Below are 26,604 nucleotides of genomic sequence, written 5' to 3' on the forward strand. Positions count from 1 at the left end.
GAACAGGTTGCAGTTTGTTTGATGTGTATATCACACATCTGGCTGGAAGTTACTAATTTACATTGTCTTAGCAAATTAAATAGATGGCTATTGATTCTCTATGGTAGCAGTGAACTACCACATACATTTGTTCTCAAGGCTAGTTCTCTTTGCAGCCTGAGAATGATAAGTGAATTCTTTCCAAATATATTACCTCAAACAATGTACTTAAAACCACAATTGGGCAGGCCAGATGTTTTCCCAATTTAGACATGTTAGTAGCATACATTTTTCAGGGATTGTCGTATCATGAAAGTAGAGAGAATTTTAAATAAGCATTGGTTAAATGAAGGAGTGACACTGATGGAAGCTGAATTCATAAGAAACTCATTTTTTCAAATTTCCTGATGGCCAATTTATTGTTGAAGTTAAAACATGCCTAGAAATACTCATCATTATTATCTGACAAAAGTGATGATGAATAGAAATATTCAGTAACCTTGTTCTAATAAGCAGCCGCATCTGCGAATACAGGCATTTTAGAGGCTGAGGTAACCGTCTTTGTATGACCATCACACACGTGTTGGTGTTCTGAAAATCTACAGAGGAAAGGGAGAGGACACTATGATTAAATTTTTAAAAACTCTCTTAGTTTTTCTCTGGGTGCTTGAGGGTCCCTAAAGCTTATACAGCTCTTCATTAAAACTCAGAAACAAAAACAAAAACAAAAGTCTTCTCTCAAACCAAAAGACTGACCAGTTTGTGATTTTCTGTAAGACACACATACCTGTTAGCTTTATGTTCCACATTGGAAAAAAAAAATCATTCTTACAGGTCTTGAGTGCCCATAGGCTTTGAAATAAGTGTTCAGTAGGACAGGCCACTCTCCCTGATTATTTTCAGGAGGGTAGATGAATGGAGATACTGTCTAGTAACACTGAATGTTGGGGAAAGTCCAGACAAGTATGAAGAGTATAAGGAATTCTGTGTAAAAACTGAGTAATTTTCTTAAATTCATATTTCCTTGGGTTTGTTTAATTAGTAGTACTAAATATTCATAGCCAGTTCAGATGGAAAACATTAGTACTCAATGTGAAGAAAATTGAAATTGTAGAACACCCAATAAACTATGAAAAGTAATTTCTAGAAAAATTAAGAAGAATCTTGATTCTTTTTAGGTTATTAAACTTCATATGTTATAAAGATAAAACTTTAAAAATCTACTTTTAAGGATAAATCGTAGAAGTATAAAAATCGCATTTTAAAATGTTTAAGGACATCAATTTTTCAAACATACAGAAAAATTGAGAGATGAGTACAGTGAATACCCACACATCGTCTATAATATAAGCCAATTTTTGTTTTATCTCCTTTTCTATCTATATGTACGTCTATCTGTATGTGCATTTTTTTCCACTAAATTATTTCAAAGTAAGCCACAGACATCATGATTCTTCATCTTAAATAACATCCTCTTACATAGTCACTGTACCATTTATAGCGGCACATGTGTGTAGAAGGTTACAAAAATGATCATGAGATCTAGTTTACTGATGCCATTAAAAACAATCTGTCACTGACATTCATCAAGTACTCACTGATATATGACCTCAGTAGGTTGACTGATAGTTGGTGTTTTGTGAGGGGACTTCCGTGAGATATAGTTATAAATGCTAGTGTATTTTAAATTAGACTTCTAGTGAGAATTATAAGTTAATACAATTCTGACATTGTTCTCTGGAAAGTAAAAGAGAGAGATTTTGAGAGTTATTTTGGTAACTTGGGAATCACAGACTTAATATCTTTAACCATTTTTTGTTGGTGAGGGAGGCTTCTCTGCTTATATCCTAAGTTTAGGATTGAACGTTGTTTTAGTGGAAAATCTCACAAACTGCTTTAGAGTGATTCATCGAACACATAGGAATTTTCTATGTTAAAATTTCTATTTCAGTGTTATAAAAAGCAGAACAAATAGACAATTTGAATTAGTGGTCTATGCAACACTACCTGCTAAGTAATCCTTTGCATTTATAGAAAAGTTTGGGCAAAATGCCAAAGGAGACATAACTTCCTTCATGTAAAAGAAAAAAAAAAAAGGGTCTCTACATTGTAATTATTGCAGGTCCAATATGCTAGTGTATTTTAGTGTATTTTGCTTTTCTTTTTATAAAACATCTGTAGTTCCCACATTTATTTATTCATTTATTTAAAAAATATTTTATCTTTTTAGTTACCACATTTAAAAAGGGTCTTTAAGTATTAACATATTCTGTGACTATAAAGCCTTATGTATAAATTTATCACAAGGCAGCAGATGTTAAAATATGTTCATGTTAGTTTGCTCTTTCAAGTGTATTAATAGTGCTGAGTGAAGTTTGACATTTAAATTAAAAATTATTTTTTTATTAATTTAAATTGTTATTACTACTAGGAAAGTTTAGAAAATGCTTTTTAAAAACTTGACCAATAATATATAAAGTTATAGAAATAGATTTTATTTCTCTGGTTAACAAAACCATTTTTTATATTATAAATAATGTCAAATGAAGTGCCTTTTGACTTAACAAGCCATAGCAAAATATAAAATAATTTACTCTCATGCTTTGGATTTGTGGAGCACTTGTTGCTTAGATTTAATTTTTTGATCATTAAAAATAATAATCATGCTCTAATGTATACCCGTAAATTAGATTGATCCTTAATTGTGTTTAATCTTTATTATAATAATATTGAACATCAAAGCCCCAGTTGTCCTTTTTAAATGATCTTTTAAGTAAGTGATTACAGAAATGAATTGAAGACACATTTGTATAAATGGTAATTTTTAACAGTAAAAACTATTAATAGTAATTAATAGTGATTTTATAACTACTAAAACACTTTATTAAAAGAAAGTGCTCGGGGATTTAGTCTGTTTTATAGTTCATACCACCAGTACTCACTTAAATAATGTTATCCGTCATATCCTTTCTACTTATTGTAATTTTTTAATCAAAATGATCTGTATTTAGTTTTGAATTCATCATTTATGTATGAATTTTGTATTATTATTATTATTACAAATGCTGAATATAGCATAATTACAAAAGCTGAGTATTTCTTTCAAAGAACTGTCACATTCATTACCTAGTTTGCTCCTTTGATAGCTCTGTATGAGGGTGAGGGCAGGGATTTTCTAGGTGAGGAAACTGACATCAGATATGCCAATAAGTGGGGAAGCCAGGATTAAAGCCTGGGGTATTGACTCCTACTGTATGCCAGGTTTCTCTGTATGAAGGTGGTGGGCAGAGGTAGTTGCAGGGGAGAAAATATCTGGTAGAGAGGGATGGATTTAAATGGGTGAGGCCTGTGTTCAGCCCACCCACCTTCCAGATAAGCTTTCATCTGATCTCATGATAGAAAATTAAAAAGCTGTTTCTCTGTTGCTGCTTCATAAATATGTACAGATATTGACAATATAGTGGTTTAAATTTAGCAATGCTCTTTTCTCAGTCACATTCAATTAAAAATATATCTTTTCCCCCCTGTCTCACTAAGGACATTTTCATTTTATAAGAAAAAAATGTGGCCTGCAAAAATTTCAATTTCTCCCTGAGTTCCTTGCCTTTAGTTTACATAGATACATTCTTGCTATTCCTAAGTATTTCATTTCTGCAACCAGACTTAATATTTTATGTTTTTGTTAAATGTGTTAAAACAAACGTCAGTGGATTGGCAAGCTAAATCATCCTTTTCATCAGAGGAGACACAAATGACCTCCCATGGTAATGGGGTATTTCCTAAATAGTGTTTTGCTTTTGAGGTTCCTGGATGGCTCAGTGGATTAAAGCCTCTGCCTTTAGCTCAGGTCATGATCCCACCATCCTGGGATTGAGCCCCACATCAGACTCTCTGCTCTGCAGGGAGCCTGTTCCTCACCCCGCCTCCCCCTCATGCCCCCCCCCCACCTACTTGTGATCTGTTAAATAAATAAATAAAATATATATTTTTAAAAAGTAGTGTGTGTATATATATATATATATATATATTTAAAATTTTGAGGGAAAATGGCAGAAAATGGTGTCTCCTGGGGATTCTGTTGGTGGAGGGAGGCTTGGGATGCAGACAGAGCCTCCCAGCATAAGTGAGTCATTCTTGGCCCTTTGGCAATGCTGCTACTGGGCTGCTTCCGTCTCCCCAGGCTTCTCTGGCCTCCATTCCTTTCTTTGTTCTTGCCCTGCCTGACCTGGAGGGCGCTGAGTCACAGGACTTCTTCTTTAAAAGATTCCTATGGGGAGGCCCTTGGTATGTGCTAAATGACCAGCCTGACCACTCTTCTCTGGCTGTTGCGTTCTGACAGTTGCTTCTTATCATGGAACAACATGGTCATTAACTTCCTGAAGGCAGGGATATACATGTGATTGCAAATGGACAAATGCAAATGAAGCTTTCCTGGAACTCCTGAGAAGTATGTTTTCATCTTCTGACTTCATTTGTCTGACTTCACAGTTTGTTTCGTGAACACTGTTACGTTGATTCAAGGTGTGTGTATGTATGTGTGTGTGTGTGTGTGGGTGGATTATGCATGTCTTGATGATTTAGTAAGAGGTTGTTACTTATTTCCATGTATCCAATGCTTTCCTGTTTGTTCTCACGGGCTTGTGGCATCTTTCCAGGTGAGCAGGTAGTGATAGAAAATTCATCTGGGTTGAAGTGCCAGTGTCTATGCCTCAGTAGTCCTGCAGAAAGGATTGGTTAGAGTTTAGATGAAACCTGGAAATGTCTGAGTGCTTATCGGTAGAGGAATTTCATTCTGGAATTCCGTTCTGTCTTGTTTGAGGGGGTAACTTCTCCACTTCCTTCTCCTGCCTCAGGCATTCTGAGGTCTAGGGAGCTGGCAGGGGTGAGAAAGGTGGTCCATGGTGATGGCAGGGCAAGGGGGGTGGTGAGAAGAGAACTTACTTTTATGGGGCATTGACAATGCTTAGGGTCTGGCCGAGGCTGGACCATCTGTTTACCATCTGTGACTTTTACTCTGGGAGGTTATATTGCAGTTGGATTGTGATTTTGTTTTTATAAAATCCCACAGTATCATTGGAAGCAACCTGCAAGGGAAAGGCATGGGCTTTGGTTTCAGATGTATCTGGGTTTGAATATGCTTTGCTGCGTTATAGCTACGAGACTCTGAGCACAGCTCTACTTCTTTGAGCCTCATTTTCCACATCCGTGCAATGGGGATATTTTTACTCACCTTTTAAGGACTGAGGAAAATTAAATAAAATAATGTATATATACAGCACAGAACCTGGCAGAAAGCAGATGCTCAAAATAACTGTTGTTATCAGCTCTTGCCAATTATGTGATGTCAGCTGAAAAAGTTTGAAAAGGGAAGAGTGGTTCCCTTTTTAACTTGAATTGCTATATCTTCAAATTCACAAATATAAGTGTTTATCTTCCTTCCCCTCCCCAGTTCCTCAAGACACACATCTCCAAGTGTTGCGCTCTTTGTGGGTGATGGTTTCTATAGTTTGGTTAAACTCACCCTGTTTTTCATTGCTGTCGTTATGTATTCTACAGGGAGCTGAGCTTTGTGCTTGGAGGGAAGGAAGCCAATATTTATTGAGCACCTTATTTGTCCCAGGCAAAATGGAAGGTGCATTACAGGGAAAAAGAAGGTTCTCGGAACCTAGCTTTTATCAAATTTCTAAAGTTAATTTAGTTGGAACCAATATTTGCCAACTTTACCAATGTCAGTAGTTATAATTTAAAGTGATTAAAACATGCAGTACTGGCCTTTTTGATGGTTTCCTTTAATCTGTATGGCCTGGGTTTGGATAAATCAAGTGTTTCAGAGAGTATGCCAGAGTGCAATGATTTGTTGCATGAATATACGAAGCAGAGGTCTTAGCATCTCTTGAGGAGTTTACAGTTTAGTTGGAAAAGTAGAAGAGTTCCATTTAAGTATTTAAGAACTCAGATTAGTACAGTTGGAAAGGATACCCTTGGGCTATTTGTTGAGAGCACAGAATTCAGAGAAGCTTGAATGGTGGAGCTACCAGGGGAGGAGTAGAAAGTAGGGGCGGAAGGAGAGGTGCGGTCTTTTGAGATGGAACGGTGACATACGCATCTTTGTCTCACTGTTCTTTTTTCCATGAATGTTATAGCACAATTAGTATTATTACTCTTCAAATTAGCTTCAGTGCTTGTCTCACTGTTCTTATCTGTGCTGGGTTTTCTTTCCTCCTCTTACCTTTTTGCCCTCAACTTTTTTGTTGGAACTGAATATGTTTCATCTGGATTGGAAACTCTTTTCTCTAAGCCTCTTACTTTTCTCAAATTAGTGCTAGCATATATTTTGAACATGTTCACCCAGCCTTAGTAATACTGTATGTGTGTGTAGACACATACACTAGTGTCTAGTGTGTGTGTGTGTGTGTGTGTGTATGTCTAGCATACGTATATATATGCCTGTATATATACAGGCATATAACACAGCTTTTAACATTTTAAGAGATGTCAGTATTCTGAATGGAAAGTGGAATCATATTGAAACAAATATACAGTATTGCCACATGTATAATGGTCATATTTTAAAAATCATTTGTAGAACAAAATGTGAGGTATACATTAGGACAATGAACATCCGCAGAATGGATGAGAGAGAGGTGCAAAGAACCTGATTCTTTCGTCCCAGATTTGCAGGGCCAGAAGGCCTCCTCTGTCCTGTGTTTGACATCATAATCATAATGTTATTAGAATATGATGCAGTCTAAATCCTAGGCTTTTTAGAACGTTTTAACCCTGATAACCGTAGGGATATTTTACAAGGTACTTGTAATATGTTTTACAAGGTACTTGCAAAACATATTATGAAATGAGCTATCTCTACTGTATTATGCAACATAGCTTAGTAGTTAAGAGCTTGGGTTATGGGTCTATTGCTTATTCAAATTCCAGTGCTGCTATTGGCTATCTCTGTGACTGTGAGCAAATTGCTTAACTTTTTTGTCTTGTTAATTTTTTAACCTGTAAAATGTGGGTAATAATAATAATATCTAGTTCATAGGGTCACTGTGAACATTAAATGAGAAAAAGTGTGAGGTTCTTGGCTCTGCGCCTGACACAGAGTAACATCAAGTAAATATGAATTATTAGGGTGGTTGCTTCAGCGAAATTAAATAAAATAATTTTTGGCTTGCCAGTAAACACAAAATAAATGCCTGTGATCCTTTGGGCTGAAGGAGGGAAAGCGTGAGTCTTAGGAAGGCAGAGTGTTGCCCAAGAATGAGAAATCCCCAATCGTGCTGATCCATCTGGAATGGATTGTTAGATCCTACTTCAGATGATTAGGACTAGTAAGCTTTTAAGCATTCATAAATGTTTTCTTGAGCACCTATTATGTGCCAGGCATTGTGCCAAGTTCTGGGGATATCAAAATGAATGAGACAGTACCTGCTGTTAAAAGAAATAAGCACAAGTACAAGGTCTATTCCAGCTTAATTTCCCTATAGGCTTGCTGAGGATGGATTCGTTCCTGGAGTGAGGGAAGCACTTCCATTCACAATTAGAAGAAAGCCCCAAATGCCTTGGCACTGTTAAGGTCACCTGGGGAATAAGCTTGGAGGAGTGGTCAGACTCCCCTTGGTTAGATGGTGGGGAGGGAGTGGAGGCAGTGAGAGGGGCTGAGCCCCTGGGGAGGGCTGTGCATGAGTGCCTTCAAGGGAGATCTTGATTGGTTGCAGGGTAGGGAGTCCATCTCAACTCCGACAAAAACACTGTTGCCTAAGGTGGATCCTGAGTATCTCATTTTGTCAGGCCGAGAGAGCAGGTGTGTGTGCCAAGCTGATTTTTAACCTGTTGCAATGATATTGAGCTGTTTTTTGTTCTGCTTTGAATGGAGTTTTTAGTATTTTGTGGGGTTGACTCCTAATAGGATTAGGAATCTTACTGAGTTTTAAATGGAAGAATCACATTAGAGTCAAAATAGTCTTTGCAGATTTATTACATTAAAAAAAGTTTCTAATAATCTTAGGTCTTTGTAATATTTTTAACTTTCCTTTTGTAAGGGGTAATTCCCAAGCATTGCTGCCCTGCCCTGGAAAGACTATGTGATTGTCAGCTGCAAGCGAAGGAGGGGTGGGAAGATGCTCTGTTTGTTGTCATACTTAGAAAGATCAGGGGGTAAGAAGGACTTACATTCAGGAGGCTGCTGCTTTACGCCAGAGGCTCAGAGAAGCCAAGTAACTTAGCCAACACAACACAGCTACTGAGTCGACATGCTAACCCAGAGACAGGACTCCAGGGCCCACCTGATTTCCTCTTTGGCATGTGTTTAAGTTGGTAACCTTGTACTAAGGTGGACCATATGAGGGGCGCCTGGGTGGCTCAGTGGGTTAAAGCCTCTCCCTTCAGCTCAGGTCATGATCCCAGGGTCCTGGGATAGAGCCCCGCATCGAGCTCTCTGCTCAGCATGGAGCCTGCTTCCCTCTCTCTCTCTGCCTGCCTCTCTGCCTATTTGTGATCTCTGTCTGTCAAATAAATAAATAAATAAATCTTTAAAAAAAAAAAGGTGGACCATATGTAATTGCTATTTCTTTACATTTAAAGCGGTCTAATATTGGCAGTTTCGTATGATTCCACCTAATATTTGGGAAGTAATAAGACACTTTGAAGAGCTTTTGCAAAAGTCTGTGGATAGTTCACTAAAAGAGTCCAATATGGGGTCTCCACCAAGTGACCTAATAGCTTCACAGAAGTTTTGATGTACTCAGAACCCAGTCAGCTACCACGCCATGTGCTTAACCCCTGGGTCGGACCCTACGTCCCCTTCGCCAGTTTAGGCATCAATAGTTATGACCTTTCCACAGAACAGCAACACATACCCAGAGAACACTATTTTATTTGGAACATCTAATATTTTACCAGGACTCAAATGGGCCTTGCTGTCTTTACTGGAATGATATTTTCCCTTTGATTGATTGTTAAATGGATAGAGACCGTGAAAGGATCTCTCTCTCTCTTTCTCTTTTTCCTGGGGATTTCTTGTTCAAACAGAATTTGTTGTATCCACATCAGTAAAGCCGTGCTAATATGGGCTGCTGGCCAGATCGTGGAAATAGCCTCATTATATTGAACTGGATGTCATAATGGTCCCCATTAAGGTGGGATTCTCTCTATGTTTGTACTTTTAAACCCAAGTCCCTTGCCACTTTTTACATCTCTCTGAGAATAGCAACATTTTCTGGTAATACAATCTGAGAATGTGCTGTCTCTTGCCTCCTCCTACTGAAAACCATTACAAAAATAGAATCCCTGGTTCTGAGCATTTTTAGGGGTTTGTAGCTTGGTGCTGTTCCTCAGTCATTCATTTTACTGTCTGCACTCGTGATGACTATAAAGTGTTTCGGTGGCTGAAGGTAAGAACCCATGAGATTTACTTCTTTCGACACTCCCATTAATTGATATTGGTGTCCAAATAGATGACAGGAAAAGAGCAGGGTTTTTGTTTTTTTTTTTTTGACACAAACCAAATGAAACACAAGTTTTTTCATTTTAATTTTTATAAGCTGTTCAGAGGCTAAGACTGTTGAAAGACAAAGCATTTCTATTAGCTGTTGAAATTTTACTGTAGTCCTGGCAAAGTGAAGCATTTGTTGTGCTGGATTTGGGTAATGGAACCCTGCAGGATTCCAGCTCAGGAATGCTGGAAAGATGAAGCCCACAAAGCAAAGGGCAGAGTGAGTGTCAATTTCATCCCTCCAATTACAGCAGTTAAAGAAATAACAAAATGCAGGGTAACATTTTATTGTGAGGGCTAATTGAAAATCAGGGGGAAATATTTAGGTATGCTATGTTATCATCTCTTTTCTATTTGTGTCTCTTCCCAGTTGACTCAATAGGACCTCCATTATGAACAAATCTCTATCATTAGCATTAGCTGAATTTTTGTTGTTATGATTAAGAGGATGATAAGAAGTGTTGTAGAGTGTAGTCCTTCCTTTAGCAAATGGGACAGTTCTTGCATTCACACAGCAAGTCTTTCCCCAGTGCCCTATGGGTGCTAAGGTCTATAGGAGGGTTGTAGTGTGACCAAGACTGACACGGTCCCTACCCTCATGGAGGATAAATTTTAGTAGGAAGAAACAGATAGTACTAATAAACAAATAAATATGTCCTATAATGTCAGGAAATGAAAGAATTAGGCAGGACAAGGAGATGGTGGTGGTAGAGAAGGCCTCTCTGAAGACTCCTGAAAGAAGGGAAGGAGGTAGCCATGCTGATACCAGTAAGAAGGGCATTCTCAGCCGTGGGAAGCAAATGCAAAAGCCCTGGGGTAGAAACCAGCTAGGTGAGTAAGTCAATGAATGAGGTCACTGTAGCTGGAGCAGGGAAAGGGAGGGGAGGGGCATAAGAAGTTGATGTTAGAATAGGCAGGGTCAGACCATGCTGGGTCTTAAAGGCTTTGGGAAGTCACTGGAGTTTTGAGCAGAGGCATGGCATGGCATGAACTAATTTAAACTATGAAAAGGTCACCTGGCTGATGTGGCAAATAAGCTTTGGGAAAAGTGGAGGGTAGAGAGAGGGAGACTAGTTGGGAAATGATTGCCATTGCCTTGGTGAGGGAAGATGATGGCTTGAAAGAGGGAGGTAGTGATGGAGGGTCAGATTTGGGATGTGTTGAAGGTAGACAAATGGGATTTACAGATAAACTATATAGAAGTTGGGAAAAAAAATAAGGAGTCAAGGACAGCATCTATGTTTTTAGCCTGAGCAGCTTGGGTGAATGGTGGGAAGGAGCAGATTCACAGACAGAGGCAACAAGCAAGAGTTGTGTGGGGGCCTATTTAGAGATGCCTGTCATTCATTTGAGTGGCGATGTCAGGCAGGCAGTTGGATCTGGGTGCCGTGGAGCGGGGAGGTCTGGCTGGAGAAGGGGGTTGGTCATCAATGTGTAAGATTTAAAGCCAGCAAGAGAGCATGAGATCCCTGGAGAGTGAGCTGTAACTGAGACGCAGCCTGAAGTCCAAGCCCTGTAGCTCTCCAGTGTTGTGGGATCTGCAGGAGCAGGTAGTGTCCCCAGAGGAGGCTGAAAGGAAGCAAACAGGGATGGGGTGGGAACAGTCTGGTGAGATGCGCAGTAAGGCTGGGCCCTGGGGAAGGCGTGAAGTTTGTCTTTCGAGTGTCCCCTCCCTTTACAGTGGTTTTCCATCTTCTCTGTGGGACTTTTATCTGATTTCTTTTGTTTTTCTTATCCCATATAACAACTGCCCCAGTTTTATGGGCACATGGGCACCCCCTGACTGGCAGCATGGGCACCCCCCAGGAGCTTGTTAAACATGCAAATTGCGGGCTCCACCCTAGACCTACAAATAAGAAACTCTAAGGGGTGGGGCTCAGCGAGCTGAGTTTGAAGGAACTCTTCAGGGGCTTCTGGTGCATGAAGTTTGAGAACTACTGCTGTAAAGAAAGTAGTCGGTAAATGGAACCAATGAAAAATCATAGATGAGACTTGACTCTTTTAACCTTTTCTGAGCTCTCTGTCTAAAGGCAAAGAGGTAAATATCTAACAGTAGATTTTAGGCATAAAACAATGGGCCATTCTTGAGACTTCTTTGTGGGGGCCAGGGAAACTTCTCAAGCCCTACAATTCATAAATGAAGGCAGATGCCTATTGTATCTCTGGTAACGAACTCTATGGATAACTATATAGTCTGTGTAGTATTATATAAGCTCTCTGAGTCCAAATATGAAGGCAATGAAAATTTGGGCATTTTGGTGGGCGATCCAAAATCTCTAGAGATAATTCACAACTTATTTTGTTTGAACACTTATTTCGTTTAAAGTTGTTTATTTTTTAAAGACTTATTTATTTAAATTATTTTTATTAACATTATCTGTCCCAGGGGTATAGGTCTGTGAATTATCAGGCTTACACATTTCACAGCACTCACCATAGCACATACCTTCCCCAATGTAAGATTTATTTATTTTACAGAGAGAGAGAGAATGTACAAGAAGGGGGGAGGGGTAAGGAGAGAGGGAGACAGAATCCTCAAGCAGAGTCCCCACAGAGACTGGAGCCCCTTGCAGGGTGTTCCTGGGGCTTGACTTGGGACCCTGAGATCATGACCTGCATTGAAATCAAGAGTCAACTGCTCATCGAACTGAGCCACCCAGGCGTCCCTGATTAAAGTTGTTTAAACACTACCAGACAATTTTAAATAATACCTCATCAGCAAGACATATAATAATAATAATAATAATAATAATAATAATGGCAGAACATTCATTGAATTGTGAATTTTTATTCATAAAATACACCTCAAATTTATTTTAGCAATTTAAATAATAGAGTTTTATGTATATTTAGTCAAGCATTACAGTAGTAAGGGCTTAGGGAGATTAGAAATAAATGAATCCAATTAAAGAACACGTCTGTGAGATTTGATATGTCATAGGTATGAATGAACTGTTTGCACAGCAACTGTAAAGAAACCATTAATGATTAACTACCTAGAAGAGGTTTAATCAAGAATAAATGCTATAGGACATATTTTAAAATATTTAAGTTAAACAAATGAAGATTTGTGCATTTGAAAACATCGCATCATGCCATCATTTTTGCTGTGTCTTTTCCTGAGGAGTTCAAAGCCTAAGGTTCTGCTTTTCTTTTATCTACAGACATGCCAGTTCCTTTGTGCTGTGCAGAAAAGGGCAGAGCTCTCAATGGTGCCATGAGATTTAGCCTTGTGGGGTCTCTCCATAAAGTGTGGGGAGTTGGGGACCCTCTGGTCTTGAATATAGAATGCAAATTTCCCAGTGTTGTGGAAGATTATTTCTTTGGGATCACAAGGACTTTTTCTGTTCCAGGAGTTTGTGTGAAGTTGAAAATAGGAGGTGTGCTCTTTTTACTCTTTCTGCCAGGGGGTTAGTTATAGGGTTTAGGAAGGACCTTTGTAAGGGTCAGAAGTGGGTGAGAAAGCTATTCCTGTGGAGAATAGAACCTCAACGAAATATAAGTTGTTAGGTGGTGGGTTCCCCTATTACTTCTCTATCTTAGGTATTGACAAAATTCTAAAGGAAACACACACTTGAAAAGCGTCAGTTTAGTAAAAGGACAGTGAAGGTGAGGGGGATGGGCACAGAGGGTGGGAAGGAGGAATGGAAAGACGTGGAAAGCTGGGGCCAGAATACCTTGTATGCGTCTTATTTTCTATTTGGGAACATTTTTAAAAGTAAGAAAAACTCGGCTGGTATTAGTATTTTCTTTCTTTGTATTTGGCCCCCCGCCTCCCCAGAAGAGGGCTAAAATTAGTGGTGTTGATTATAGAAAAGGAGACTGGCATTTTAAAATTTATGCCTTTGGTAAAAGAGACAGCACATTTTGCACTGAATTGTTTGGATCTAACTTTAAAGGACCAATACCTCCCTACCTGCCCCTCAACCCTGGCCCAACTTGGAGAAAATAAGAAACAAAAAAGCTGTAAGATCAATAGAATTTGGAACTTAGTTCTGTAGGATATAGTACACCTAAACTTCACTAGCTCTAGATGTAGAATAGATTTCTGAGCATAAAAAATTAAGTTTTTCAGAACAAAAAATGTGGTCCTCAAAGTAGGGTTTACTTCATTTAAACCATGATAAATATGCCATCTATAACTCACAGGAAGCTGAACTTTTTTAAGAAACTACATGGCAAGACTTTCTTTTTTTTTCAATTATAAGCAATAATTTAGGTTATATTCTCCAAAGAAGGAAACATAGAGTCATAGAGTTCACATGAAGGTCTTCAGAGACAGATAATTCTGTAAGGTAGGAAGGGTGGAAAATAGATCAGAAAGTAAGTGAAATGTATAGGCACTGAGAGAGCATATGGACATTTGGACATTTTAAAATTATAAATGGTGTTCATGAGAAGCTGAACCTGTGGGAGAAGAACCTGTGGTGTTGTTCCTCCCATAATTTAATATTACTCACAACGAAGAAATCCTGGAAATACAAGGAAGAATAATTGGGGAACCATTTCAATACGAGGTGGGAGTGCCTGGTTTGCCTCAATTAGAGTTTCTTTTTCATGAACTCTTTTTTGATTATGAAAATGATACATATTTATTATAGAAAGAATGAAGATAATACGGAGAGGTATAAAGGGAAGGTAAATAACATCTTTAACCTATTTTCCAGATAGTCACTGTTAACATTTTGATTTTTTTGTTTCACCCTATGTGTATGTAAATACATGCATATTGGTACATGTTAACTTAAAAAGAGATAATTTTTCACTTTATCATTGGTATTTTTCGCATCATTAGAATAACAAAAATTGATGCCTGCATAATATCTTATCACATGGGTAGACCATAATTAAGTAATGGTTCTATTGTTGCTTTTTATTTACTTATTTACAATTAAATATAAGAAATTATGCTAAGTACCCTTGTATATAGACTTTTGATGCTTATCTCTGACTATTTTCATAAGATATATTCCTAGAAGTTGAATTACTGGATTTAAGAAATGAACATTCTTAAGACTCTTTTTTTTTTTTTTTAAAGATTTTATTTACTTATTTGATGGAGAGACAGAGACACAGTAAGAGGGGGAACACAAGCAGGGGGAGTGGCAGTTGGTGAAGCAGGCTTCTCATGGAGCAGAGAACCCAATACAGGGCTGGATCCCAGAGCCCTGGGATCATGACCTGAGCCAAAGGCAGACGTTTAACAACTGAGCCACCCAGGTGCCCTATTCTTAAGATTCTTGATAAACACTTATGGTTTACTCTTTTTAGCATTAGTATATAAGAATGCTCCTTTACTTCACCTTGTCTTCATTGAGATTTTAGTGTCATTAAAATAAAATCTTTGTCGATTTGAGAGAGAGAAGTGACAAAAAATCTGAAAGCTGCCTTAATTCATATAGATTTTTACAAGTGAGCTAAAGTTTAAAAAAATTGTTCCTCAGCAATTTGTAGATTGTTTACATCGTTTTCATATTTTTCTATTTCAGAGATATTGTATTATCAATTTGTAGACGTTATTTCTCTGGGGGTTTAAAGTACTATTCCTCCACACCCCTTCAGTACAGTTGTAATAGTTCCAAATAAATGGTTGAAGATAAAACCAATTTAGCATTTTAGTTTAAGTATCACATATGCCATGCCTGAACCACAACTTGACCAAAAAATCAGTGCATTTTCTTAATCTGCATAATGCCAAAACAATAGCATGATTTGTTTCTTTAATTTAGGATCTCACAGAATATCAGGATGATCATTATTATTTATAATCTTGGAGTTTAAAAATCCCTCACATAAACTTACTTACTTAGTAGGTATTTTTTTCTTGCTTATGTAGAAAGATTTGCCAGTTTTTAAAAATTTTGGTCATTTGGATTTAAGATAAATAAAAGTTTATTGCATTGAGAATTATTTTGTTAATCAGTTGCGAGAGAGCATCTGCTCTCTGTAAGATATGGCACTAGACAGTAAACGGAGAGTATGATAAGAGAAAGAATTTAAGAGATTGTTGTCTGATACACTATTTGCCACACTGTGTGACAGGAACTAGATGTGCGTTAGAGACCGTGTGAGCGTTAGAGACCTTGGCCGGCGTAGGCGCTGAGGGAGGAAGCAGGAAATCACTGTGGCCTCTGTAGGTAAAGAAACAATGTTTATTCTTCCGGTCCATGAACAGGGAATGGTACAGATGCATGTTGTGGCGGGTCTGGACTTAGCTATATTTCAACTTGTTGTCATGGGTTTGTGCAGAGGTTTTCCATAATCTCTGTTGTGAGGATGGTTGACTTTGCTCCATCTCACCAAACTATTACAGGTTTTTACTGCTTCTTAATTATTATTTGCCTCTTATTTACACCCCCTGTCTTTCCTTCTTGAAATTACAGTGTGAGGGTAGATTTTGTGCCTAAACCATCCCTCCCTCTTGTCGTGCCATCCTGTCCATAGCATGTTGGAGGAGACCTACAAAATAGAGGAGAAAGATGTTTCTAGGCAGAGAGTCTATGTAAAACCAAAGACTTTCGGGGAACTACTGAAATCACCAGAGCAAATGGAGAAAACCACAAGGAGCAAACACAAACCCACTTATTAGTATGAGACTATTATATTTCCAAGGGTGCCTTAGCCTAATTTCCCAGCAGATGTCTTCATTTGTGAGCCTCTCACAGTATGGAATCCTCCTTATCGGCTCTCTCTGCTGGGCTCCATGGGAGCCTGAAAATGAAACATAAACTAGGTCTCTCTGCTGCAGAGGTTTACCCAGTGGCCGGGCAGTAACTCTGCCAGAATATAAAGAAGGTCATGCACTTCGTGTGACAGTGATTCGAGAATCCAATTAAAAAGTTTAGTGTAAGACGCAGTCGTTCCAACTTAATCTGATCACACTTTAATGCAATCCTCTGCTAATTGTAGTCAGCGCCTTGGAGCCAAATCAATTGTATGTCTCTGTTTCCACGTTTTCCTCCGTAATTTGATCACCTTCAGCTGGTTTTTTTTTTGTTTTGTTTTGTTTTGTTTTGTTTAAATAGCTCAATTGGGAAATCTGGCAACATCTTTTAAGAATAGCCACATAACATAAAGCCAGCAAAGACACTTCAGAATGTCCAGCTTCAAAAGTGACATGACAGCAGCAAAAAGTCACTTGTCTACAATGGAAATGCACTAGGAGATGGCAGAGTTGAAGAGGAAAGGTTCTTGGGAAGAATCTTGACTCACCACAAACTGAGAAAATGCTGCTGATTCCTTATCTGTACAATCACTGCAACTCACTTGAAGTTGGCAAATATAGTCATGCTGCTGTTGGCGCCATGGACACCAGTCTCCCAGTCAAAATGATAGAAATTATATTAATGCATTTCTCTGAAGCTAAAAGTACCTCTTAATGGTGAAGAGAGACCTCTTGTTTGCTTTGCAAGGGCATCACACTGAGGTCCCCTATGGCAAGTTGGCACTTACCTCGTGAGTGGTCATGGCATATCGCTGAAGGCCAGGAAGGCCAATGATGCAAAAATGGCCCCTTTTATTCTATTGGAATTTGAGTAATTCCAAATATGTACATGGCTATTATAAAGTTTAGAGTAGACTCAGATGGTTAATTCTTCAAATTGAATGATTTCTGACTGTCCATAATGGAATAAGAGGATTACTTTGGTCTGTGCAAATATGAGTGAGATTGACAAGCTGCAAGTCCTAGTGATTGCAAATTACCCATTTCACATTGCTTTTGGAGCCAGGGTACCGGAGGATGTCTGCAGATCTAGTACAAGTCACTCAACGGAGAAAAAAAAAAAACAAAAAACAAATGTAAATTGGTATCAATAGCCATTTTGAAAAAATATGCCCAAGGGCATATGCCCACAGTTCCTCTTTTGATATGCCCATTGTATCCTGGAGAACAGCGTGAGCTGCCCTCGTGAGGGGAGCCTGTGGAGTCCTGAATATGGTCTATGTGGCACTTTTCAGGAAAGCTTTACAAGTAGAGTAGGGCTGTGTCCTGTCCCTCCTTTACTAAAGTCACCTAAGTCTCATTCCTCACTGTACTCATTCCAGAGTCCCAGGGTTGTGCACCCAAGTATTTTATTTTGTCTTGCTCCACAGGAGAACATTGAACGGCTTTGCTAACTATGGTGTGTGTGTGTGTGTGTGTGTGTGTGTGTGTGTGTGTGTGTGTAAGAGAGTGAGAGAGAGAGAGAGACAGGGAGAGATACCAGAATGTGCCTCACTGCTGAGAGCGGGGGGAGTGTCTGGGTTTGGAGGAGGGACATGGAACTCATAATGTGATTCCCATCAGCATCTAGACCTTTAATCTATACAAATGAAATGCTCCAATTTAATAGAATTCTAAAAGTAAAACAAATGCTTTGTTCTTAGTGAATCTGTCATTCAGAGCTGCTCTTGGCAGCACATCAACTGTACTTGAAATGTCTTTAAGTGGGTATTTTTTTATTGTGCTTTTCATCTTAACACATCTTTGAGTTGTTAGAGGAATAGGAAGGCTGAGTTCCTCAGTGTATCAGGTCTGTGCTACTCTCAAGACCCCATTTGCTTACTCAGCAGCAAAGAGCTTACCTTCATGAGTATTTTGGCCGTACTGCAATAGAGCTTAGAGACTAAGAAGCAACAGAACAAATTAATGTGAGTTAGAGGTAGAGAGGAAAGAAATACGGCATGAGGAGATGTTTGTAATAAGGTGTATTATAATCACTACCAAAGCGGAACTATTGTTTTGGGGAAGTCAGGTGCCAAAAAGCACCACAAAGTATGGAAGTAAAGAAATAATACTTACTGTTTGTTGGGCATTTACTATGTCCTAGGCACTGTGCTATGAGCTTTCCATATAATATTTCTCTAAACCTTAGCATATCCATTGCTATGAATTATAAAGAGGAAATTGAGGTCTAGATGGGTTGTCACACAGTAAGTGGCTCAAACCATGGTCCACCTGACCTCATGATATTTTTGTTATTTTTGGTGGATTCTTTATGGTCTTTTTAGATGAACAGCAAAATATTGATATTTTTATTTATCAAAAGTATTTGCATAACTCTTCTTATATTTTTTAGCATTTTCATGTGACTCTGTAGAATTTCAAATCCTTTATCTGTTTTGAATTTTTATTTAAGCCTATCTGGAGTATTTCTATCATTGTAGGCAAAAACTTAGGGAAGACTTCTTCAGTCGTTGAGATGCATACTTCCAGTGCCTGATAGTGTATATGAGAGAAATGAATCCTTGTTTGCTCTCTGCTTATTGCCATGAAGTCTCTGTGCTGAAATGTTGCATTAAAAGTGTGTTTTAAATTATTGTGTAATACCCCAAATTTTCAGGGGTGCAAGGTTTTTGCTATCAGTCTGGGTCCTTTCAGGCAGAGACTGAATGGATAGACCAACGCTCACTTGACACAGGAGATGCCCAAGCATAGGAGCTGTACCTCCTGTCAGAGCTCACCTTGCTCACTGTCACATGCATGTGATCTCAGGGAAGATGGTCAGAGACTCACAGCCCAGAAGGTTCTTTTCTAACAGAGATATATTGTTGGGCTGTTGGTCATTAATAGTCACTGAGGAAAAGAGTCCTGTCTGAGTTGCATCTTTATCTTCTTCCTCTTCCAGATGTGTGAAATATTATGCAGTTGACATTGGAACATAGCAAAACGTCTCTTGACTCTTGCCCTCTAGGAACTTGGAACCCCGAGGAATGATTAGAGATTATCGCTTGAAAAATAAGGTTGGAGGAGGAAAAGGGTATTTTCTGGTCCCTTCCATACTTGCTGCAGGAACTGGCCTTGGTGTCTTCTTCCTGAGCACAGCAACTTAGTCCTTCTGTTCATTGATATCTCCCCAGGACCTCCACAGAGATACTCAGTAAACGTGTATTGAAGGAATGAATGGGGTTAGCAGTTGGAAAGGCCTTCAGAGGCAAGTAGGATTTAAGATAGTTCTTTATTAGAGGAGTTCTATAGGTATGTGTTGGAGGAGGAAGAGAGGAAAGTATAAGGTTAGTTTGGGGAGAACAATTTTGGGTGAAGTGAAGAGCTGATGAAGGAAAATTTTCATATATTGTCAGAAAAATAGGTGGGAACCACATCTCTAAATTTCAATTTAGAAACTGAATTTCTGACCAAGAAGTGCAAAGAGTCTGTGTTGTGTGTTTTCCTTAGAGACATGATTAGAGTAATAAAGCACATCAGTCGTATGATTCAACTTCCCAAGCCTGGAATACATATCACATGCCCACCTTCTAATTTTTTTTGCTTGCGTAGGATAATTTTTTTTTTAACTTGCCCTGAGTAAATGGACTATTTGATATAAAGTCATTGTAATTTGCTGACATATACCACTATACTGTAGTTTGTGGCCATGCTATTATTGAACCTGTTTTAGCTGATTTCTATCAGGTATAATAGGTAGATAGATATTTCTATCTATATATATATTTATATATTTATATATATTTCTCTCTATATATATTTCTATATAGGTATATTCTATATATTTCTATTCCTTGTCACTCGTCACTTGCTTGAATTTTCCTTTGCCTTTGCCTGATCTCTCTGTAGAAGAATAGGGAAAAGGAAGAGAAGGTAAATGAATATTTGCTGATCTCTGGAAATCTACCAATCACTTTAACATTTTGAACTTTATTAGTTTATTACATTTAATATACCTACCTTATTCCAAAGAGTATTAAAAATGCATGTAAATTTTTTTTAGAAAAGTGAACCCATTAGATAAAAGGGAAAATAAAAGAAGTCAGTGTTGCACAAAAATGCCTGCCCTGAGGTCTTTTGTATACTTATTAGAGGTTACAAATCAGATTTGGGGCTCAGAGCTTTTTGACTTCCAGTGGAATGGGGGAAACATGATGGGTTGTATGCTTCACGGTGTCTGTGAGACAAATCAGTTTCCCAGGAGCAGTCCAACTAGTTCTGGAACCTGAAAGGGAGTTCTCCCATGGGTCCTCATAAAGAAGACTATGAAACATTTTATCTTGGCTGCCAGTGGGAAGGGTTGATAGCTTCTTGTGGAAACTGAGGAGTCAGTCAAGATTCTCTCTCCTGATGCGGTCTGAGGTGATAGCTGTGGGCAGGGCAACCTATCATCTTCAGTCCCTAAATACCTCAAGCCATACCTTTGTAATGAGCTCTCCAAGATATACTCTTTATCCTCTTCACATCGCAGTCTGCAGTTATTAGGTTTCATATTTGTTTACCGTGTCTTCTTAGAAATAGATTCTAATCTGTGGAAGGGCAAGGACTCTAGGCTGCTTACTCATTCTTCATCTCCACATAGCACAAAGCCTGGTATATATTAGGAGCTTAATAAATATTTATTGAAGATGGAATGGAAAGAACTGGTGGTAAAATGTACCCAAATGTAACTGAATTAGTTAGCCTGTTAAAAGGGAATTTTAACTACTTATAAGCCTAGTTTCACTGGTTTGCTAGCTATAAAAATACTAAGAATGTTTACCACAATGATTGATCTTGGAACAGTTAACATTCTTCTTGCCAATAATCAGATAGCATCAGATGGCCAGTTGTCTGTTGAATTCACCCTACACAGAAAATCTGTTAGAGTAGATTTTATAATCTATACCTCACCCATGAGGACACAAAAGCTCAGAGAAGTTGAATTATGGATTTATTTTCTACTTATAATCAAAAATGTATTTTAAAATCAAGACCTTTTCGTGAGTATATCATATAATTTGGCTGTTGTATATGGGGCAGCTACCTCTGTATACATTAGTTAAATGTTAGGCATTTCTAAAATAATCAAGGTGTTTGTGGCAACCAGTTATATGGCTCATTTTTGCTGGCTTTTTTTTCAAATATGGATTACTGCCATTCCTGGGGAGAGAACACATGCACCCATTTACTGTGGTGGCAGATTCAGGGCTGTGTCCTCTCACTCCACAGGGACACAGAGTACAAAGGATTGCAGCTCTCCCTGGATCAGATCTCAGCCTCTAAACCAGCCTTCTCCTACACCAGCAGTTCCACTCCTACCATGACTGACAACAGGAAGGGGGCCAAGTCCAGGCTCTCCAGCTCAAAGTCAAAATCCAGAACTTCCCCATATCCTCAGGTAGGTGCACTGCCATTTTGCAACTTTCTTTTCTTGTTTGTGTGTGGGGGTACCTTGGTTTGGTCTCAAAGTTGAGGAAGTATTAACACAGCTTGGAATTTCATTATCTGGTTGTAATAAATTTAAAACTTCCATGTAAAGCTTTCTAAAACTACCTTCTTCCGCTCTTCTCCTTTTAAAATAACTATGCTAGTAAAAATTTGAAATGATCTTGTGGTTTGCTGCTTTTATACGGAGATCGTGAGAGTCTCAGTTGCAGTTGGAACCATAACTCTGTTTTTTCAAGGAGATTGATCCTGACCGAAAAGATGTAGCTGGCATAGCAAAATGTGGAAAACAAGAGCTTAACATGGTAAAATTGATTCTTAGGATAGGAACCGAAGTAGAGGAAAATGAAGAGATGGAGGCCAAGAATCAAGGCCGCGTCTTGTCATGAGATGTGTGCATGTGAGGACTATCTGGGTAAGGAGGGAAGTAGAATCTACCAGATGGCAGGAATGGTAGGAAAAGCAACTCTCTTCTCATCTTGACAAAGTGGTGAGCTGATGAGACCCAGGTGAGGTACTCTAGTAATACTGCAAGGCAAAGGATGAGTCTGTGCTCTTGGAAAGAAAAATATTATTTTTCTGATCAGTCAATCTTAGAAACTAGACTCTACCAAGATACATGCACAACTGTCTCCTGGCCTGGAAGAAGTGGGATAGAATTGGGGATTCTCTACTCCTCGAATCTTAGGTCCATCTCACCTCTATCCTTTTCCTTAAGGTGCCACAGCACTCGAGTAACTCAGGAGAAGATTCCTAGGCTTATATAAAGCCAAACTGGATTTGGAGTTATTTTGTCAAAGTGGTCTCTAGCATTTATGTTTTAAATATAGTTTTTAAACTAAACATGGCCATCTACTGGTTATAGAAACTGTTATGGCCTTACTTATCAGACCGATATTACTCTGTTTTCTACAAATGTGTATACTATGTGAGGAAATGTCATTCATTGAACTCATGGTTACTAAGAAGCTACTATTTGCTAGATTATTTTAGCAGCTTGGTATATAAAGATGAGAAGATCATGGCCCCAAAAGATTTATGTCACACAATTTAAAATCTCCCACAGAAGGTTAGATCTCTTTGCTCTGACAAAAGGGAGGGAATTGATATGTGATGCCTAGACAGTTTTCAGTGTACACCCTCTGTTATGAGGACTGAGCACTTTACTTAAAAAGTACATTTTAGTTAAAGTCACCATGGAGGAGGAGTTGCTTCTTTTTATTGAACATCTGAGAACCTTTTATTATTACAATCTTGTACCTTGGGGAAAAATTTTACTGCTCTTTTTATTACTTGGAAGTATCGACTATGCCTTTGGGTAATTTTATCCTTAAATAAACAGGAATGTTGAACACATAGATGAAAGAAGAATTTAAATTAGGAAATACTATGTTAAGAAGGCATTTATCTATTGTTATACAGAAATTAAGCCATAAAATATCTCCCAATTGGACTTCCCCAAACTCACTAATTCTGTTCTTTCATTCATAGCTCTAATATATAAAATTTCTATTAGTTTGCTCTAATGGTAGACTGCTCATTTTTTAAAGATTGATTAATTGATTGATTGATTTCAGAGAAAAAGAGAGAGAACACGCTTGAGTTGGGGGGAAGGCAGAGAGAGAGAGAATCTTAAGCGTGCTCTATGCCCAGCATGGACCCCAATGTGGGGCTCAATCTCACAACACTGAGATCATGACCTGAGCTGAAATCACAAGTTGGACATTTAACCAACTGAGCCCCCCAGGCACCCCTAGATGACTCATTTTTTAAAAAATGTGGTAACTGCCATTAGACTGCTCTTTGTACATGTGGTCATATGTGGAGGAGGAGTTAATTTGAAAGTTATATAAGTTTCCTAGTTTATTTTAATTTTTTAGAAGATTTTATTTATTTGAGAGAGAGAGAGAGAAAACGCTTGCAGGAGCAGAGGGAAGCAGCAGAGGGAATGGGAGAAACAGGCTCCCTGCTGAGCAGGGAGTCCGAGGAGGGGCTCAATCCCAGGACCCTGGAATCATGATCTGAACTGAAGGCAGAGGCTTTAACCCACTGAGCCACCCAGATGCCCCACATGTTCCCTAGTTTTAAAAAAATACCGAAGATTGTCTACCTTGGACTGGCTGCCTCTGCCTTTGGTAACTCCTCTATATAAATTCTCCAACCTACCAAGGTTGACCCATAGGTAGGGACATCTCTATGCCTCTATTTAGCAGGAACAAGGTACAAAAGATAAGACCTTCCGCTCTCAAGAACCTTAAAGATTTAAGGGTCAAAATTGTTTAGAGGGGGAATGATGTGGAGAACAAAGGCAAGAAAAAAAATGTAGATAAAATTGTATTTCCTTATAACCTGCAACCCACAGACAAATACTTGAGGCTGGTAGAATAGACATTGCTCTAGGAAGCTCCACTCTCACTGTTCATGCTTTGCTAAAAGGGAAAAACAGCCTTAGCTTGACAATAGTAAGGCCTCCAGGATCCTGTGCATCTTCTTTAGCATATGAATATTCTTTCGGAAACTTCCCTTTTTCTTTACCTTCCTCAACTCCAACTTATATAATCAATTGCTCCTCATGACCCCAGTGCAGACTTTTCCGTCCACGAGTCCTGTCCCCATGCTATAATAAAAACACCATTTGTACCAGAAAAAAAAATAATAATACAGAAGAGTGAAACATAGGGAGAAAAAAACAAAAACAAAAAACACCTCTATTACCTTATTTTCCCTCTCTGAAATTGCGATTTCTTCTGGAAATATTCTAGGGTGTATAAAGATCATGAACATGCCCACACATGTGTCCATATAGGATTTCTCTTGCTGTTTGTATGTCCATTTTTGTGGCTAGTACTTATATATATGTAGCCCTTAGAACTTGGCTCTGTGTCTCATTTGAAATCACACAGGGGGCACCTGGGTGGCTCAGTGGGTTAAAGCCTCTGCCTTTGGTTCAGGTTGTGATCCCAGGGTCTTGGGATCAAGCCCCTCATTGGGCTCTCTGCTCAGTGGGGAGCCTGCTTCCTCCTCCTCTCTCTCTCTCTGCCTGCCTCTCTGCTTACTTGTGATCTGTCTGTCAAATTAATAAATAATAATTAAAAAATCTTTGAAATCACACAGGCATGAATTAAGTTTACTTAACATATATGTGCGTGGTAAAGGTTATTTTTTAATTGTGTTTACTTTAGACAATCGTGGTGCTAAGTCAATCATTGACTGAGTTCCTACTATATGGGCTACTAATATGTAGAGATCAGAAGTGGAACACACTGCCTTTGCTTTCAAGAAGCCACTCCTATAGACAGATGAGGGAACAGGCATCTGTAGGGAATTGTCATGGGGTGAGCAGAAGGCCCTCTGGGGGCACATTGGCAAAGCATGAAATCTAGGGCAAACTCCTCACTGTATCTTCTGGAAGAAAGCAATTGGGTAGCATCATCTTGAATTCCAAACCCTTAGAAATGTTAAAGAAAAAAAATTAGCTACTCAGAAGTCCCATTTGTTTCAAATTGTCCTTATATTATACTTAACCTTTAATTTTCGTGCATCACTGCTATTACGTGTCCTTGACTCAGAAGATGCTCACTGATCCCCTGCGTTAGAAAGATGCTTTGCTGGCCATTGTGGTGAATGAGGGTAGGGGTTGGGTGAAAGTTGCTAGAATATAAAAAAGTTGTATAAGAAATGTCCTTAAGCTTTACAGGACAGCTGAAATGATCATTTACACTTTAGAATCAGTACTGCATAGGAGAGAGATGGTGAACACAAAGGGCTTTATGAGTGGGACCAGCTGCAGGGACAGTAGCCTGGGTGACTGGGGAAGTCATTGTGCCTGACCTGGCTTTGAGAATTGGGTTCAGGTGTACAGCCGTAAGGAAAGGCTGAGGACACTTCAGAAGACCAAGATTATGAAGAAATGGCGGAGACGCATTGTGATTGGAACTGGAGCCAAGTGGGGAAGATTTTCGTCCCTGTGGTTGAGGACTAGGGATGATACATTGGGAAACGTTGTTTGGTTCCAAGTATCTGCCTGGCCAAGGAATTTCGAATTTGTTTTGCGGAGAGCGAGTAAAGGTTTTTGAACAGGAAATGAGGGCATTAAGGTGGTTGAAGCAAGGCAGACTCCTCATGTGAAGAGCCGTGGCATGCATCGTGAAGATCTGAACTAAAGTTCTCTACAGAGGTAAAAGACCTTAGAGAAGAAGAATGGATGAAATCCTTTTTATCCTTGGCTGCTTGCACCAATTCTCCTTATAGAGTTATTTTGATCATTAAAGCTTTATCTTGAAATTATACTTTTAAAGATTTTATTTATTATTTGACAGACAGAGAGGCAGGGAGAGATAGAGAGAGAGAAGCACGCTCCTGGCTGAGGAGAGAGCCCGATGTGGGGCTCGATCCCAGGACCCTGGGATCATGACCTGAGTCAAAGGCAGAGGTTTTAACCCACTGAGCCACCCAGGCGCCCCTGGAAATTATACTTTAAAGCTTATTTTTTTGTAGTCAATGACAAACTTGTACTGTCTATTCCTTCATAGGTTAATAGATCCATAATAAATGCATTTTTGGTTCCTAAATGACCAAGCTTTTGTGTTTAAAGATTTCATTTATTTATTTGACAGAGATCACAAGTAGGCAGAGAGAGAGAGAGAAAGAGAGGAGGAAGCAGGCTCCCTGCTGAGCAGAGAGCTGGATGTGAGCCTCAATCCCAGGACCCTGAGACCATGACTGGAGCCAAAGGCAGAGGCTTTAACCCACTGAGCCACTCAGGGGCCCCAAGCTTTTGTGTTTAGTTTTGAATATATCTGCCCCTTTTCTCAAAAATAAAAAGAAAAACTTTTCTGTTATTTGCATGGTTAAATGCCTTCAATGTGCAAATTCTTCTCATTAGAATTTTCAAGAGGCAGTTTCCACAGCAAAGCTGAGCTCACATGGTACATCTTGCTCCTCTTATTAGTTATGTAAATGGTGATTTAAATGATTCTATCAGTGTTATTTATTA

The 26,604-nt window shown here is 38.8% G+C and overlaps 1 protein-coding gene across 3 annotated transcripts in view; it reads left to right on the plus strand.

Annotated features, from left to right (window-relative positions):
* SIM1 (SIM bHLH transcription factor 1) overlaps positions 1 to 26,604 on the plus strand; it is a 70,662-nt gene that overhangs the window by 21,689 nt on the left and 22,369 nt on the right. For all 3 annotated transcript variants that reach the window (XM_082731871.1, XM_082731870.1, XM_082731872.1), the window contains one exon: positions 21,393 to 21,561. In XM_082731871.1, coding sequence (XP_082587997.1) covers positions 21,393 to 21,561 — 169 coding nt within the window. The remainder of the gene's footprint in view (positions 1 to 21,392; positions 21,562 to 26,604) is intronic.

This window comes from Mustela nivalis (assembly GCF_964662115.1).
Source record: "Mustela nivalis genome assembly, chromosome: 5".
Classification (NCBI taxonomy): Eukaryota; Metazoa; Chordata; class Mammalia; order Carnivora; family Mustelidae; genus Mustela; species Mustela nivalis.